This window comes from Suncus etruscus, chromosome 11 (genome assembly GCF_024139225.1).
Source record: "Suncus etruscus isolate mSunEtr1 chromosome 11, mSunEtr1.pri.cur, whole genome shotgun sequence".
NCBI classification, from domain to species: Eukaryota; Metazoa; Chordata; class Mammalia; order Eulipotyphla; family Soricidae; genus Suncus; species Suncus etruscus.
The window spans coordinates 101,109,765-101,129,030 of NC_064858.1; the positions used below are offsets into that span (position 1 = coordinate 101,109,765).

Here is a 19,266-nt window from a genome sequence, read left to right on the forward strand (position 1 = left end):
TCACAAGAATTGAAAGCATTTAGGCAACATGAATAATGTGATGTCTGTGTGCAAGGAATATTTAATCACTATTAGCCATTAAATTATTAGAAGAAATAGGTAGCAGGTAATGCTATATCTTCACAGAGAAGGTTTTATGTACCATCTTCCCCTTAGGAAGGCTTTGAACCCCTTTCTATCGGTGAAGCTGAGCAAGCCAAATTATAATCAACTTTGGGAAAATATGTTTCCACTTGATCTCATCCACTATTTTTCAAACACATGTACAGGTCAGTAGGGACAGAAGTATAGAAAAGGTGTAATTTGAGGTGATCTGTTTTTATTTGACTTGGCTTTGGCCCTTCACATCTCAAATACAAACTACAAATTTGGGCTTGATATCAGGCTCGTATAAATTATTTATGTGTAGTAAATAAACTTTGTTTTCATCTAAATGCCATTTATCCAATAAATGTATGATTTAATGATCAATTACAAAAATAAAATAAATCAAAAGCCTCTTAGCAAACAGTATAGATGTTTCAGTGGCATAGTGGTGATCTGGTTTTAAGAATTAGAATCAGCCATGAAAATGTGTGAGTTGATTAGCTGATAATTTTTAAAACATGATACAAGATTTTTATATATCTAAGTTACTTTATCTACAAGATTTCTTTTCTAAGCTTTTTGCAAATTACCATGGCTTGTTTTAGATTAGTTATATTATACTCTAAATATGTCCAGATGTTTTTGTTATTCTGAAATTCGTTGAGCTTTGGCTAAGACTTTCTTAGATTTCTTCTCTCTCGTAGTGATTGATTTCAAAGTTAGTGCTATGTTCTGAATTGTCAAGCTTTTTTGGTTGTTTTTAAAGTTGATTGGAAAAGAACCAACAATGATTCTCATAGCTGTAGGGACATAGCAACTCAGAGACAGGGGCACAATTATTTAATTTAATTTGTATTTATTTCAGTAAGATAATAGCTAGAACATTGTAGATCATCACTAGCAGCATACAACTAAAATCATCACTTAATTTTTTCATCAATTAAAGACATCTAACAGTTACATTTCCAGTAAATATTTTATTTTATTGTTTAATCCAATAATGCCTGTGACTACCTACCTGCTTGATTCCAAGGAAGTATAAAGTGTGAAGACTCTGCCTTTGAGAGATAAATCATCTTGAAGTGGGAAGGAGAGCAAAACTTCTTGCCATCTGACTAATATGTAACAGATTTCCCATGTTATTCTTTGTTTTTCAGAGATCTATCTTACAACCTGCTAGAAGATTTACCTAGTTTTTCTGTCTGCCAAAAGCTCCAGAAAATGTATGTGCATATTGGTCTCTACTTCTCCTACCAAAAAACAAAAACTAAGACTCCCATTTCTGGGAGTCACTGGTTTTTGCTTATAGCTCTTCTGGGAGACATCATACTTTTCCTTATACAAAGAGGTGTAACTGTAGTAGATAGCTATAAAGCTGTGCAGCCTAGATAATATAATCTTTCCATGCACCACACTTTAATGTATTTCTTATGTATTTGAGGTTTTTTTTTTTCTTCTCACCGGACTTAGGATAATAACAAACTGGGTTAGTTTAAGCTTTGGAACTTTTTTTTAACTGGGTACAGAATATATGGTGTTGTGATTTAAGAGAGAAACAACTTGGATTTGCTTATAGGTTGCTCAGTGGTCATCTTTAGAGGAGGTCATACATATTTGACGTGCCTGAGGTATAATTATATATATATATATGAAGCATTTTAGAATTTCAATCTCCCTCAAAACCTTAGACTTATTGCTTTATATTATACTTCCAGTTTGATCAAAATCCTGTTGATCATCTTTCGTTTCCTACATAATTTCTCTCTGAAGCCTGTGAATGACCAAGGGAGGGAGTAAAAGTCCATCTGTATAAAGTACTGATTGGATTCTCCTGAAAACACTTAGAGAACATATGAAAGGATCCAATGGCAGAGCCAGAAGAACCATCCTCCGAGTGTTTGATGAGGATGATGTTTGGAACGTAATTTCATATTCACCAAGCAAACAGCTGAAATGAAAGAGAAGATTATACATAGGGATGTTATTCTAAAACAAAGCAACTAGGTGGGGGTGAGGGGCTCACCTAACTTTGCTCAAGGCTTACTCCTGGCTCTGCAATCAATGATCTCTGCTGGTATACTCTTGGACCAGAGTCAGCCACAAGGAAAATGACCTCCCCTCTGGCCCCAACAAAACAGGTTTTCTTTTTAATAATTTTTGACACCAATGTGAATTGCAAGTCTTTCTCAATTATATTTAAGAGACATAGTGACAGTGAATTAAGGCAATTCCCACCACTTAAGTGTTAACCTCCCTCTGCCACTCTTCCCAGCATGCAACTCATACCTCCACCCATAGCCCCCTGGACTTCTGGTGTAACAGGTCCCTTTGGATATAACTTGTATAGTTTTGGTCTCTTAATTCTATTGTCATTGACTTTGAGTTGGATATTGAGGTCTGATCATTCTTTATATCCACTCAATGCTCATGAGATCACTTTGCCCTGGTATCATCCACTTTTTTTTTTCTCAATTTGTAGGAAGACAAAAATATGAGGCAGAACAAGATGATTCAGGTTCTATGGTTCAAAACAGTGTTGTTGTTTTTTTAATGTCATTTGATAGTCACATTTTAGGTATTCCCTTGACTGGGTGGGTGAAGAGACTGATCTATGTAAATTCTCTGCAAAATTGGGAAGAAGGAAATGACTTAAAGTGATATTGGGGACAGTGGTGGATGGTCTTGGGCACTTTGGCAGTGGTAAAGGTGGAGTTAACTTTGTTCATCAAAACCATAAATATCAACACTTACTGTGACTTCGTTATATCTTTTTTAAATCAACATATTATTTTTTTAAATTCTCTAAAATCTATTCTTTGAAACTGGTCATTTTGAAATCAATCTCTGGGACTTTCATTGCAGAGACCTCCGACATAATGAAATCTCTGAAATTAAAGCAGACACTTTCCACCAGTTGCTTGGCCTTCGATCACTGTGAGTATTGCTTCCCAGCACCTTCCCCGAACAGGCCACTTCTTTGGGGGTCTCCCCCAAATATTTTCTTTTCACTGTATATCCTTTTGTGGGCTTTTGTACAAACATTTATTATGGAAAGACCAATGTTTTGCCCATGATTCTTTCCTGGAATCAATTCCAAAGTTGTCCACCCATTTGCAGTCTACCCTCTGCCAGTCGGCAGATGGTTCTCACAAAAAGGCCTGACTACACACCCGTGTTGTCAGGGAGCAAGCTTGGGATGGGGGAGCAGAAACCAGCAGCAAAACAAACATGGGGGCTGAAGAGATACAGGCAGGAGGGGTTTCCAAAATTCAGGACCAGGGCCAGAGAGATAGCACAGCAGTAAGGCGTTAGCTTTATATGCAACCGACCCAGGAGGGACCCAGTTCGATTCCTGGCATCCCATATGGCCCCCCAGTCTGCCAGGGGTGATTTCTGAGTGCAGAGCCAGGAGTAATCCCTGAGCACCACCAGATGTGGCCCCCAAACCAATCAATCAATCAATAAAGATTAAAAATTATTTTAAAAAGTTTAAAAAAAATAATCCAGGACCAGCTGAGATCCAGAGAAAGCAGAGACACAATTCCAAAACCCAAAGAGTAGATCACAAGTGCCAGACCCTCTCTCTTCTGTGGGGCTTTGTGCTAGGAATCCCAGTACTTCCCTCAGGGAACCCTGCGGACCTAGGCAGCCTTGAGCCAGCTCAGGCAGCTTTGGAGTAGAAATGGCTCCTCCGGGATTCAGCCAGGGAAGAATAGTTCTTGAAATGGAAAAGTTCTTCCACATTTACATAAAACCCTGTCAAATTGCTGCAAAGCCCTGTGATGGGATTTGACCTACATTCCTGATCTTGCTCTCTTTGAAATTCACCCGTGTATGACAGATGGCATGATTTGTGACCCTCCCTGGACGCATGTTTTATGAGCGACTCAACAGAAGACAGTCTCCTAAGTCACCTGACTGCGATTTGGACCTCTCACATCTTTCTATGTCATTTCCCTCTTAGCTGCAGTTTTGTTCTGTTCTGAGATCAATGAAAGGGGCAAAATAAATAAATAAATAAATAAATAAATAAATAAATAAATAAATAAATAAATAAATAAACCTTCCAGTTTCCTCCAAGCTTGGGGTCTGTCTAATGAGAATAGCAATAGTCTGGGAAAACCATTTCTCTAAGATAACCAGAGGGCCTAAGGCCATAAATTAATAACTTACCAGTGCTAGAGAAATGAAACTATGATTAGTTTCAATTTACTCAAAGGTCTACACGTCAGTTATCCTTATTAGGCACTTTTTAAATATCAATTATAAGTTTATGGCCCTTTTAAAAAAATATATTTCAACTAAATTACCTACATTTTGTAATATGTGTGTGTCAGGTGATTTGTATTTATGCATACATTATCATTTCTTTGTTATCAAAGAAAGTTTCTGACATATATTAGCTCCTCTGTTTTTTGTTTTGCTTTATTTAAGGGGAGGTGATCACATTTGGCAATGCTCAGGACTTATTCCTGGCTCTGCATTCAGCAATCACTTCTAGTGGTGTTCAGGGACACTATGGGATGCCAGGGATAGAATCCAGGCTGGTTACATGCAAGGCAAACACTTTACCCACTGTACTATCTCTCCAACCCCCATTAGTTTCTCTTAATGTAATTCCTTTCTCAGTTAAGAATTTAAATGTCTATCTTCTTCACTGGGAATTTTGGGGCGAGAGTATATCTGTGTTTCTCTTGGCATACATGGGCAGTGTACACCAGGTTTTACTGAATTTTATGACACACCTGGGGATTTCCTAGAATGGAAAGCTTACTTTCTTGTCTAGACAGAAGACAACGTCTTCGAAGTTCCTGTTTCTCCTTCCCTCCCCCCCCCCCCACTCATCTCCGGCCGCAATAAACTTTTACAACCATGCTAAAGTTAGCTTTTTAGCATGTTAAGAAAACCTTTGGTATCCACCCAAATGACTTTTCCTTAATTGATTTAAGCAAGGTTGATTAGAAGTGACCTCTTTAATCACTTTATGCTATGACTATCTTTAGCTGATGGATGATTTGCTAATTGTTCTTATAAACTGTGGTAGAATTACCATCTTTCTTATTTTTATTTAATTCTCTTTTTTTTATCGTTTTATAAAAATAGAAATTTAGCTTGGAACAAAATTGCCAGTATTCACCCTGATGCGTTTTCTACTTTGCCATCTTTGAGAAAGCTGTGAGTATTTCATTACATGAAACTAATTCATAATTTGAAATAATTCATTATTTCCAAATGATTTCTATAAATTCATTACATAGTGGGCCAGAGAGATAGCACAGCAGTAGGACATATGTCTTACATGCAGCCGATCCAGGACGGACTGTAGTTTGATTCCCTGCATCCCATATGATCCCTCATGCCTGCCAGGAGCGATTTCTGAACACAGAGCCAGGAGTAACCTCTGAGCACTGTCAGGTGTGACCTAAAAGCCAAAAATAAATAAATACATTCATTGCAGATTAAGGAATATCTTTTAATAACTGGGACCCATTAATATCATTAAAAATCTATTGGTTTTCTCCCATTTTGGTGGGAAGTAGAAGCTGGTTGAATTGGAACATAATATGCATTATGTTATTGCATTAACAGAACTCTATATCACAGTGCCTCAATTTAAAAAGTAAATAAATAAAAATGCATTGGTTTTGCTGAGGAAGCCAAAAGTTCAGTGTGTTCGGCAACCCAGACATTGTCAGCCTGAGAGCCGTGTTGGACCAGGGAGGAACCCCTACTTTTGCATAGCCATAAGGGCCCCAAGTTAGATCATTGAAGATCTGTGTAATAGCTAGATCCAGTTATTAGGGGATAATTCGATGTTTGCAGAGTAAGCAAGTGGACTGGACTATAAGGGCAATTTAGTTCCGAAGGCTTGGAGATTCAGAGAGCTAGTACAGCAGGTAAAGCACTTGCTTTGCATGCAGCCAACCCAGGCTTCTGTCCCTGGCACCACATATGGTGACTCAAGTCCTGCCAGGAGTGATCTTTGAGCACAAAGGAAAGAGTGAGCCCAACGTACGACTGGATAAAGCCCTATAACAAAAAATTAATTGGAAAAATTTTATCTCCTTACTGATAGAAAATTTTGCTCTCCCTCTCTGACTTTCATCCTAGAAAGAGGGAGCGGAAGAAAAGGATGAAAGACATGTTCTTCTGTTTACCCCAAATAATCTAACCAGCAATACTTTTCAGTTTTTCATTATGTTGTTTTGTTTGTTTAATGGGTTCACTGGTGATATTCAGATGCTACTCCTACTTCTATACAAGAATTGGTCTCAGCAGAGGTTAGGGAGAACTACAGAGTGTCAGGGATTGAACCAGAGTCAAGCCAAGCATTTTAATCTCTGTTCTGCCTCTCCAGCCCAGCATCACTTTTTAAATTAAGTAGCACCTTTCTATGATTTTAGTTGTGCCGACCTAGGAAAATGAAACTGAATATTCTAATAGAATATGACTGTTAGATGCCATTAATTATGCCCCCAACTCCTCACAGTTCTGATAAATACAGAAAAAATTTTAGGAGTTAAATTCAATATGGCGGCTTTGACCATCAACAATAAAGATATTACTTAGAAGTTTTTATTGAGCAGTTTAATCATCTTTAAGTTGCTTCTTTTAACATAAATGTTTTATGCTAACAGACTAAAAGCCAAATGCTGTTTGATGTTTTGCAGGGACCTATCGGCCAACCGCCTGTCGTCCTTTCCTGTAACTGGGTTACATGGTTTAACTCACTTAAAATTAACAGGAAATCATGCCTTACAGAGCTTGATATCATCTGAAAACTTTCCAGAACTCAAGTGAGTTTGTCATTAAAACTAATAAGATACATTTGTGGTCATGTGAAATAACAGACGTGTTATAGCGGTTTTCAAAATTTATGAGGTCATAAGACCCTTTTGAATTGCATTTCATGCCCTCAAGTCCCTCCCCAGCCTTTGGGCATTGTGAGGACAAGCCCTGAAGTGGGAGAATGAATCTTCCTGACCATATTTCCTTTCCTTTTCAAAGATGCCTCCCGGAATCAGAGAGTTCATGGAAAGAGTTTAAGAACCACTGATCCATGGGATCTAAATAAGAACATGTAATTAAATAACATTATAACATTATCATACTCCTGTTTATATTTTGAATTCATCTAGCTTGTGTGTGTATTCTGATAAAATGTACTGAATTAATATTTGCTGGAGGAAGTAATGCTCTTTAAAACCTGCTATGCTTATTATCAGGAAAGAAATCCCTTGAAACATTTTCTTTATATATACATATACATGCGTATAAAAATATAAAACCATAGTACTTTATATATATATATATTATATAATTCGAATAAGTCTATTGGAATAAAAGGAGGGAAAATCTAGAAGTGCCACCTGAACAACTTTCTGTGTTATTTCCTTTAAGGCCTTTTTGCAGTGTATTTTTATTTGCAATAGAATATGAGTACAAATTTACAGCATATTTCCTTCACTTATGTTATAATTTTTTTTTACTTTACCACAATTTTCTGAAAAATCATTTTTAAACTTTTCATTCAAAAATGAATTCAAACACACAAATAGGGAAAAATTTACCCAACATTTAACATCAACAAATGCATATTTCATGGTATAACATTAATTACTATTGTTAGCTATAATGAACATCTTTGTTTATATAATTTATATTGATTTATTTAAGTTAAAATCTAAGGAGTAATAGGAAATGGAGAATTTTTTAATCCAACACAAATGATTATATATATTCGCTATATACATATATATTATATATGTTAGGGGTCCACATCCAGCAGTGTTCAGGTGTTATGCCTGGCTCTGTGCTTGGGAGTCACTCCAGGCAGTGCTCATGGAACCATGAGGTGCCAAAGGATCAAACTGAAACTTCCACATACTTAGTATGTACTCAGTCCATTGAGCTATGTCTCTGGCCCTGACTATTTTATGTTATGACTAATTTCTTTGTGTGTTCTTTATTTGTTTTTTTGTGTTAAAGGGTTATCGAAATGCCTTATGCTTACCAGTGCTGTGCATTTGGAGTATGCGAGAACATCTATAAAATTTCTAATCAATGGAATAAAGACAACAACAGTAGTACAGATGACCTTTCTAAGAAAGATGTTGCAATGTTTCAAGTTCCAGGTAAGACCTGTTGTGTCATGAGGAAGAAACTGTGCCTGGAAGTTTCATCAAACAGAATGCTGAGCTCCAGACAAGACCTTATGACTACTTTAGACCGTTGTGAATCTATAAAGCCTTCCACACAAAGAGAAAGCTTCCTTGGGATTAATTCTAAAACCTGTTTTCTTTCCTTTTTGTTTTCTTTTGGGTTCTTCCTTTCCCTCATTTTCCTTTACTGCTATTGATACTGCAACCCAGTGATGTCTCCCACTCTATATTTTTTTCTTTCTCTGCCTTTCTATCACACACACACACACACACACACACACACACACACACACACACACACACTTGTAATGTTCACACATACCTTGCTCTGGTGCTTCAGAAATCATACTCTGTTGCAGTACTGGCGAGACCAGATAACAGAACTACCAGGATCATTCTCAGTACATGTGGGCAACAACAGGAATCAAGCTCATGGTCTTATTCTTACAAAGCAGGTTCTTTTTGCCACTAAGTTATGCCCTTGAGCCCTTCATATTTTTAGGTGAATTTTTAGCACTTACAATATGTTCCTCTTAGATATATTGATCTGAGGGACCTATTTTGGGGGAAGAGCAGGTTAGGTCCATTTCTGGAATGGCTAGGGTTACTCCTGGTTCTGCACTCAGGAATCAATCCTCACAGTTTTGTGGAACCATATGGGATTCTGCAGGGGATCAAACCCAGGTAAGCACCGTCTAACCTGCTGTACTATCTCTCTGCCCACTGAGCAGTCATTTTTAATATGGACATCAATGCTCCCATAAAGTTTAAAAGGGGCCTTTTCCAAACATATATCTGAATTTTTTTTCCCTTCGGAAGATAAAATTTATTTATATTCTGATGGCCTTGGGGATTGGAGGAAAGAAGGATTTTTAGATGCCTCCCTATTTCAGCAGTAGAGCTTAGGAATCCAACTCCTTACCCAACTAAATCTGCAACATTCTCTCCTCTTACCCCCCAGAGGGGAATCTGTCAGGAAAGTGCAATGAGATCATGTCTGTAAAGCACTTGGCTTTCCTTGAAGTAAGTAAGACCTGACTTAAACAGACAGCAATGCAGCACACACTACACCTGTGGTAATAGGACCTCCGGGCAGCGCCCACCTTCCTTTTCCTGCCAACTTGACAAGTTCGCACAGATCTGAACAGACTGGCTTGTCTTCCTTTGGACCTTAATGATTTGTTGATTCCCAGCGAGTATGATTTCATCTGTCCGCACATTCTCATAGCTTCTCTTCCTGTGCACGTATCACTTGAAGGCAGCGATTTTATTGCTGAATTTCTTTTCTTTTAGACCATGTTGCCTATTTTGCTCTTGTTCTTGTTTGGGCATTTTCTCTTCTGCCTTACACGCCATCATTTCTACTACATTTATTTACTTTATTTAAAAAAAAAATCAGTTCCTACCAGGTGTCAGGCGCCGTTCTAGACCCAGGAGGTATACAATGAACAAGAACAATAAAGCCCTTCATGGAGTGTATTTTGAAAGGCAGTAATTCTGAACCCATATTGGAATCGCATAAAACTTTTATTTGGCTGTGGGGTTCGGGGGGAGGACACACCCAATTATGTTCAAGCATTTCTCCTGGTTCTACACTCAGGAATGACTCTTGGCACTGTTTGAGGGAATCATATGGGATTCCAGGGACTGATGGGGGCCGGCTGCATGCAAGGCAAGTGCCCTACCCATCCACTCTATTATCTTTCCTTCCCCTCAAAGTATTGTAAAAATACTAACATTGTGGGGCCGGAGAGATAGCACAGCGGTGTTTGCCTTGCAAGCAGCCGATCCAGGACCTAAGGTGGTTGGTTCGAATCCCGGTGTCCCATATGGTCCCCCGTGCCTGCCAGGAGCTATTTCTGAGCGGATAGCCAGGAGTAACCCCTGAGCACCGCCGGCTGTGGCCCAAAAAAAAAAATACTAACATTGTGTCCAGAGAGATGGCTTCTCTGGCTGAGTGCCTGCTTTGATTGCAGACTCCTCAAGTTTGATCCCTGGTGATGCAAAGGCCCAAAAGCCACCCGTAGTGATCCACGAGCATCCAGCTCCTAAGGACCAAACATTATGTACCAGATGAGCAAACTTCCCACTACACCAATTATATCAGCAAGGTCTGATAAACTTTAGAAAGGTCTGTTGTTACATCACAAAACTCCTGTTTCCTGCAAAGGAATTGCAATACAAAGCAATAGTTGATTTGCCATCTGTCCAGAATTTTCCTGGATGGACTAGCACTGCCTTGTGTCTGATTCTTCTGTGTCTGCCCAGAGAACACCCCCTGATACAGAGAAAGTTTAGAAAACTGGCTCAAGGGCCTGGAGAGATAGCACAGTGGTGTTTGCCTTGCAAGCAGCCGATCCAGGACCAAAGGTGGTTGGTTCGAATCCCAGTGTCCCATATGGTCCCCCGTGCCTGCCAGGAGCTATTTCTGAGCAGATAGCCAGGTGTGGCCCAAAAACCAAAAAAAAAAAAACAAAAAACTGGCTCAAGAGGTTCTCAAGGTAAATAGGGTGCTCTCTGAGTCCTCATTTAGCTCAGTGTTCTGTGGTATCATGATGAGATCCAGGGAGCAAGAACAGAATAAAGCTTGTGTGTTCTGAGCAGAGATCTGATCACTCACCTTTCTGTGCTGCTGGAATGCAGTGTCATATATGTCATATATATCCTCTGTCACCGGTGTGCTTTAGTTGCACACCTCAAGACAACCTTATCATCAACTTATAAGAACAGCAGCGAGAGGCATAGCTGGGCTCAGACCACTCCACATGCCAGGATTTCTGGGTCTTTGACTGGTATGTTGGGGGCTCTGGGCAGGACAGCTAGCCACAGGTCCCCTGGGCTGAACTCCTAGTCCAGGGGGCCAAGATCCCCCCAAACCTGGTGGGTCTTCAGGGCCACGCCTGGTTAATCGGGCCCTGGGGGGAGGGGGGGGAGAAATCCCGCCCTATGCATCCCAAAACTACAGAAACGTGCGGGGGCTAGCGCCCCCGCGCGTAATTCATATATTAAGAGTATTCCTTACTGTTATGTTACGTTTTACGTATCCAGAATCTTTATTTTGTATCGTGCCCTTTCCCACATCCCTACAAAGCTCTTTTTTATTCCTTTACTCTCTATCCCCCCCAAACATCTCTAATCTACATTACTCTTTTTAATCAGTAGTGTACAAGCGTTATCACAGACCAAAGCCGTGCATTGTGTGTAACAACCCCAAACTGTTTCAAGATACATAAAATGGACACGTATTTCTTTAGAATATTTTGTTTTTTTTCTCTGACAGCTATAATTCTTACTAAATGTTGTCTTATATAGTGACGATTCTAACCGCTTTTCATCTTCTCTTTTTGAGCTGTTTAACAAGGAATCTTAGAGAAAGAGTCCCCCAGATTAATGCTTATGATTGAACCATAATTGTTCTTATCACCCCCTTATGGGCCAAGAACACCACATGGCATTGCTCCTTTTTTGCATAGGCACATTAAAATGGGAAAATACTATACATATAAATAAGATCCTATCTAATAGAGATTGGTACAGACAAATCTTATAGTGCAAAGGGACCTTACACCCTGAACATTGACATAACGACCTGGCACAGACCTCAGAAGAAAGGGCATTTCCCTGAACCAGGGAAGCCATCCACAAAACATCCAGACTGGTCTATAGCATCACCTGGAAGCAATCCTCTACCAAGGAAGACTCTACACTGCTCAGACATTGTCCTGCTCAAAAGAGACTTCCATTAACACTGAGAAGACTTAACAACAACAACGATTTGCTTACAGGACAGGGCTCCCTGCATTGCCCTTTGATTGTAAGGTGAAACCGGAGGACGCTCCACATCCTGACTTCAATGTTGGATATACAGATTCCAGGATCTTAAATACAGAAGCTTGATGCCAACAACAGAGACTGTGTGAAAAATATAAGTGTGTTGGCACTACAGACAATGTCTTGGATTGGACGATCTAGCTTGCCTGGAGCCTAGAGTTGGTCTTGTGCCAGGAACCTTCAGGGGTCGGGTCTTTTTGTATTTAGGCCAAGGTTATTTCTTTCCATGTCCCTCATATTTTGGTGGGCCTATGCAAACAACAATTGCCACTCTAACACCATTTTTGCTGTGCTCCTTTGACTCTAATCCTTAAAAAGAACCCAGTTAAGATTTGAGGTTAACTTAAGCTAATATGCATGAATATGGAAATGTAAAAAAAATGCTATGCCTGTAATGTTTAAGGAGTTATGTAAGTTTTATGGCTTTAGATTGCCTTGTGTGCTGTTAAGAAATATTATAGTGTGTTACAATCTTAATGTTCTTTGGATGAAATTTCAAAGTTGGGATATCAGCAAGGGGACTTCTGAGAATTATGTTATGTATTGTCCTTCCACTGTAACTTTACCTTGTCCTCTTTCTTTGCATCCTTGTTCTCATAATTAAAAATAAAAAAAATTAAAAAAAAAAAAAAAAGAACAGCAGCATCCTGGGAGCAATGCAGGGCTTTTCCAGAAGTACCTGTGTCAAGTCTCAGAGGCAATTCAGAGCTCTGCTCGCTGGCACTTGGGTTCCTGGGAACGAGAAACAACAATGATTTCGCTCTTTTTCTTGCAGATGAACGTGACCTTGAGGATTTCCTGCTTGACTTTGAGGAAGACCTGAAAGCACTTCACTCAGTACAGTGCTCACCCTCCCCAGGTGAGAATAGCATCAGAAGGGTCAGAGAGATAGCCCAGGGGGTAAGGCTTGCCTTGCAGCCAATCTGGGTTTATTTCTGCCATTCTAAAGGGGATCATACATCAATGCAAAATCTGTGAACCTTTGGGGTTTATCAGTGTTTATTCCGTGGAATGAACTAACTCGTAAACAGGATGTTTTGGTCTGATCCAGGCCTTAAGTTCCAGGTGGCAAAGCACATGTTTCTCAGGTTTCTCATGTATGTGGCCCTGAGTTCTATTCATGGTACTACCATAAACATTAATAAATAGTAAATAGAATTTTAGTGAGTTTGGAGCTTCAGATTTAATAAAAGTAAAGACTTCATCATGTAGTTGCAAGCATATGTCAATTTTCCTTGGTGTCAGAGATTTAACCCAGGATCTCATAAATGTCAGTCTGCTACTTTACCACTGAGTCATATCCCAGACTTCTGTACTTTTATTGGTTGATTGACAGACTGAGAAAGGTTTATTGACAACAAATGGGTGAGGAAAGCAACCATCTCGCCTACATGGTCCAAAAAACGTAGGTTTTTAAGTTATTTATATTTTACTCTTCAAAATTATAAACATGTTTGAAGTTGGATCTCAGTCATATAAAGAACAACCCCCTTCACCTGTGCAACCTTCCTACCACCAATCCTCCCCATCTCCCACCTTCCCACCTGTATTCAAGACAGGCATTCTATTTCTCTCACTCATTGACATTGTTATGGTAGTTGTCAGTGTAGTTCTTTCTCTAACTGCACTCACCACTCCTTGTGGTGAGCTTCATATCGTGGGCCAGTCCTTTCAGCTTTCATCTCTGTTGTCTCTGGGCATTGTTACAATAATGTCTTTTATTTTTTCTTAAGACCCATAAATGAGTGAGACTATTCTGTGTCTATCTCTTATTTATATTTATTTATTTATTTATTTATTTAAAGAGCTGTGATTTATAATTATTGATGGTTGAGTTTTAGGCATATATTCAATACCAATACCAACACAAGTGTCAACACCTACCACCATAATCTATCATCTCTAAACCCTCACCCCCAACCCTTGCCTGCTACCTTGTCAGGCACATTATAAAGTTCAGTAGTTGAACTTAGATCTCATGTTTTCAATGGTGGTGTCTGTGCCTTGGAGATGCTGTCTGTGCTAGTCCACTCTCCCACATCACAGTATCACAGAAGTCCTCACCCCTTTTCATTCACTACTTTCCTATCTCATCTTTCTTCCTCCCTTAATTTCTTTTCTTCTCTGTCCTTCTCCTCCCTAAGTTCTGGGGTTAAGCAGCCTTCCCTTACTACCTGACATTTTCTCATCCAGTTATTCCACATACCCCTGAGAAGTGACATCATCCTGTGTTTGTCTTTCCTTTTACAAAAAGCAGTTTTAATAGCAAAAGACAACAGAGAGCAGCATATTTTTGGAAGAGTGGATTGCAGACTAGTGGATACCAGAGTGATCAATAAATTCCCTTGTGGGTTGGCCCTAGAAGTTGCATTTCCCGTGCATCTTCTGCTACCCCCTCTGAGTGCTACAGGAGAGATGGGCCTGACAGCAGTAGAGGCAAGAGAGAAGGGCCCCACCTCTCTGCTCCCAGACTGTTCACCTCAGAAAGAATTCAGAAGAGGAATTTATTTGGGAGGAAAACAGAGAGTAATGAAGAGTTCTGGAAAAAGAAAAGAGATCCAACCTGTCCTGTTATTTCTAGCAAGTTAGCCTGAAGTACTCAGGTCTTGCTTTATGGAATCACTGATTCTTGAAAAATTATTTTTTAAGTCTTTGCTAATAGCTTTTGGTTAAAGCAAATAATAGTTTGTAGAGATAGGAGAGAAATCTATGTGTATGAATTCCACAAATTGCTTCCTCAAACAAGCAGGAGCTAATTCATAAAAAGTGGCAGGAGGGGAAAAGATCACTGAGTGTAAGGCTTTGCATTCAGTTGACACCGTTTCAATCCCCAGCATTATATCTGGTCCCCTGAGCACAGAGCCAGCAATAGCCGCTGAGCATCACTAGGTATGGCCAACCCTCCAAAAAATTCTGGGATGATTTGTTTATCTTTCATTTTCAACAATTAGATTGTCACTTGTTCCCCAGCGTCAAAAGTTGGGGCATCAGGTTTGGAGACCACACTTCATACTTGTCAGGTATTCCTCTGCATAGAAATCATATCTCAGGGCACTATTGCAGTGCCAGGAATCAATCTGGGGTTGGCCACATGCAAGCAACGTGCTTTAGCTTCTCTATTATCTCTCCATCCACCCAAATGCCAATTTAAACCTTAGAATAAATTCCTAGGAGATATACATTCATAAAACTAATAATTCTAATAATATGGACTATTTTTCCAGGAATTCTCTTTCTCTGCTTACCTGACCATTGGGAAACATTCTGAAAAAATGTCCTATCATTAAAAGGAGATAGGTTAGGACCAAAAGGATAACACAGGGGGCAAGTCTCTTGCATGGTCCCCAAGTGCCACTGGATGTGAGTCCCTCCCCCTTGAAAAAAAATTAACAGGCTAGCGCTCATGCTTTGTATGCAAGCACAAAGCACAAAGAATGGTCCCCAGAGCAAAGAGTAGCCCCTGAGCACCTCCAGATGTGGCCCAAAAGCAAAATAATACAAAAACAAAGAAAGGCCCCAACACTTCTGTTGGAGAGCCTTAATCAAGTGATGTGAAAATCCTGTTTCCATTTCTCTGCAAAACTAGCTTGAAAACAAGAGGACCTGGTATGCTCACCCAGTCAGCACTGCAGGAAATCAGAGGGAATAACAACAGCACTTTAAGAAATAGTAATGAGACCAGAGCCATGATACTATGGATAGGGTGCTTGCCTAGTATCAGACCCACCCTGGACCCTGATTCAATCCCCATCACCCCATCTGGTCCATCATGTCCACCGGAAATAATCCCTGAGCACAGAGCCTGGAGTCAACCTTAACTCTGCTGGTTGTGCAGTGTATGTGTGTGTGTGTGTGTGTGTGTGTGTGAGAGAGAGAGAGAGAGAGAGAGAGAGAGAGAGAGAGAGAGAGAGAGAGAATTGTCCAAGAGCCAGAAACAACACGTGGTTATGGTGCTTGCCTTACACAAAGGCAGGTTCAATCCGAAGCACCCCAAGATACCATGCTTGATCCCTGAGCACTGAGCCAGGAGTAAGCCCTGAGCACAGCTATATATGGCTCTAACACAGAAAGAAAGAAAGGAAGAAAGAAAGAAAGGAAGGAAGGAAGGAAGGAAGGAAGGAAGGAAGGAAGGAAGGAAGGAAGGAAGGAAGGAAGGAAGGAAGGAAGGAAGGAAGGAAGGAAGGAAGGAAGGAAGGAAGGAAGGAAGGAAGGAAGGAAGGAAGGAAGGGAGAGAGAGAGGAAGGAAGGAAGGAAGGAAGGAAGGAAGGAAGGAAGGAAGGAAGGAAGGAAGGAAGGAAGGAAGGAAGGAAGGAAGGAAGGAAGGAAGGAAGGAAGGAGGAAAATAGGAAGAGAGGAAGGGAGGAAGGAAGGAAGGAAGGAAGGAAGGAAGGAAGGAAGGAAGGAAGGAAGGAAGGAAGGAAGGAAGGAAGGAAGGAAGGAAGAGCCACAAGCACGGTGGTACTGTAATTGTTGCTGGCCTCTTTTTTTGGTATCTTAACAGAAGAACCCAAAAGAGGTCATTTGTCCGAAAGTGCATACTCGAACCTGACCCCCTCTTCTCCCTTGGCCCTCCAGGCCCCTTCAAACTCTGCGAATACCTGTTTGGCAGCTGGCTGATCCGAATCGGCGTGTGGACCATCGCCGTCTTAGCCCTCACCTGCAATGCTCTGGTGGCTTGGCTGGTCTTCAGAGCCCCCCTGGACACCCCCTCCATCAAAGTGCTCATCGGCTTAATAGCGGCAGTGAACATGCTCATGGGGGTGTCCAGCGCCGTGCTGGCCGGCGTGGACGCCTTCACCTTCGGCAGCTTTGCCAGGCACGGTGCCAGGTGGGAGCAAGGGGTGGGTTGCCAAGTGGTTGGGTTCTTGTCCATGTTCGCTTCGGAATCTTCAGTGTTCCTGCTCACCCTGGCAGCCCTGGAGCGGGGCTTGTCTGTGAAAAGCTCCAAAACCACCAAACTCGACCCCAAAACTCCACTGGCAGGCCTGAGGGCGGTCATTGTGCTGTGTGTGCTGCTGGCCCTGGCCATCGCCTTGGTGCCCTTGCTGGGAGGCAGTGAGTACAGTGCCTCCCCCCTCTGTCTGCCTCTGCCCTTTGGGGAGCCGAGCACCACGGGCTACATGGTTGCTCTGGTCTTGCTCAACTCCCTTTGCTTCCTGGTGATGACCATTGCCTACACCAGGCTCTATTGCCACCTGGAAAAGGGAGACCTGGAGAATATCTGGGATTGTGCCATGGTGAAGCATATTGCCCTGCTGATCTTCACCAACTGCATCCTCTACTGCCCTGTGGCTTTCCTGTCCTTCTCCTCTTTGCTAAACCTCACGTTCATCAGTCCTGAAGTCATTAAGTTCATCCTTCTGGTCATTGTCCCGCTGCCTGCCTGCCTCAATCCTCTTCTCTACATCCTCTTCAATCCCCATTTTAAGGAAGATCTGGGGAGCTGGGGAAAACAAAGCAACTTCTGGACCAGGTCAAAACATTTGAGCCTGATGTCTATTAATTCGGATGATGTTGAGAAACAATCCTGTGACTCTACCCAAGCTTTGGTGACCTTCACCAGTACCAGCATTGCCTACGACCTGCCTTCCAATAGCCGGGCCCCTCCAGCTTACCCAATGACTGAAAGTTGCCATCTTTCCTCTGTGGCCTTTGTCCCATGTCTCTAAGGAATATATAAATGCTTTTAAAAGTTGAAAACCAGAAACTAAGAGTGAATACAGCAAAAAAAAAAAAAAAAAAGAAACTGATTTTTTTGGGGGGACCACACCCGGTGACGCTCAGGGGTTACTCCTGGCTATGTGCTCAGATATTGCTCCTGGCTTGGGGGACCATATAGGACACCAGGGGATCGAACCACGGTTCGTCCTAGTCTAGCATGCTCAAGGCAGATGCCTTACTGCTTGCACCACTGTTCCAGCCCCAGGAACTGATTGAAACTTGATGTTTTTATGTGTTTGTTGTTTGTTTGTTTAAGATCTCTTGGTTTGAAAAAAAGTTAAATTCCTATGAATACTGGAGAGTAGCTAGGCAATCTAGGATTGGAAAGCTAGTAGGGAGGTAAGGTACTTGCCTTGCATGTGGTCAACGCCAGTTTAATCTCCAATGCCATCTATGGCCCCCCAGGTAATATCAGGAGTGTCTCTTGAACACAGAACCAGAAGTAATCCCTGAGCACCACTAGGTGTGGGCCAAAAATAAAAACAAAGAAGATTGCCCAGATTTTCACTGGATTCTCTATAAACTCTGCAGTCTGATGATTTATTCATATTATGTGTTGAAGGTCAAAGGGGTTAGGGTAGGTAGGAAACCCAAAGAGTAGCATTAAAACTCAAAACACAATGAAAAGATGATGGGAAATATCAAGAAAGTTGACTTTAAATGATCTATATTAAAGGAGGATTTTTATTAATAGGAATTCATTTGAATTTTGATTAATAGAAAGGAATTCGTTTGAATGACCACACACAGCTATTTCATCCCATTTTGCCTCTACTCAGGAAGAGTCCTTCCGGGTTAGCAGTCCACCACTGAATGGACAATGTGACAATATTAACACACTCATACTTACATTCTTTTCAGAGATACTAGAAATAGCAGTGCTAGGCAGGTCACCACAGTAGAATTAAACTGCTAACAATAATTTTAAAATAAAAATGAACAAAATTCTTCGATTACTAATGCAGTCATGTACATGTGAGGTTTTGCCTGGCTTAATTCATTTTTAACTACTTGGTGTCCAGATCTCAGAAGAAAAGTCCATTGCAGGCAGTTGAAATATCATCATGAAAAGATGATAAGAAACCTGAGGGTTTTTTTCTGGGTAAGTTTTTTTTTTTTTTTTTTGCAGGAGGATTTATCAGTTGATTTAGAGAATTGCACCTGAAAATCATGATCAAATATATACACAACATAAATCCACTGACAGTTCTCAGCTCCTCGTGTTGCTTTAACAAGCATGTTTGAAACCATTTTGGACTCAACAGAGAGTTGGTGACATCTTATTTTGTTTATTTAGCTTGGTTTTAGCTGTGTTGTTTTAGATCAGCCTACTTGATGTCAGGAACATGTGTTCTCTGCCTATTCCATATTTAATGCATGCATTAGGTATTTTAAGAGGCAAAATTATTAAGTAACTAAAGTTTAAAGAGTGAATTCAAAATGAATTCAAACTTCCATTGTCCTA

At 40.7% G+C, this 19,266-nt stretch overlaps 1 protein-coding gene across 1 annotated transcript in view; it reads left to right on the forward strand.

The window, feature by feature from the left end:
* Positions 1–17,804, forward strand: part of LGR5 (leucine rich repeat containing G protein-coupled receptor 5) — a 155,097-nt gene extending 137,293 nt beyond the window's left edge. The window contains exons 12-18 of the mRNA XM_049783030.1: positions 1,245–1,310; positions 2,950–3,021; positions 5,191–5,262; positions 6,759–6,884; positions 8,077–8,222; positions 12,856–12,939; positions 16,656–17,804. Of these exons, the coding sequence (XP_049638987.1) occupies positions 1,245–1,310; positions 2,950–3,021; positions 5,191–5,262; positions 6,759–6,884; positions 8,077–8,222; positions 12,856–12,939; positions 16,656–17,749 (1,660 nt within the window). The 3' untranslated portion in view covers positions 17,750–17,804. The remainder of the gene's footprint in view (positions 1–1,244; positions 1,311–2,949; positions 3,022–5,190; positions 5,263–6,758; positions 6,885–8,076; positions 8,223–12,855; positions 12,940–16,655) is intronic.
* The last annotated feature ends 1,462 nt before the right edge of the window (positions 17,805–19,266 follow it).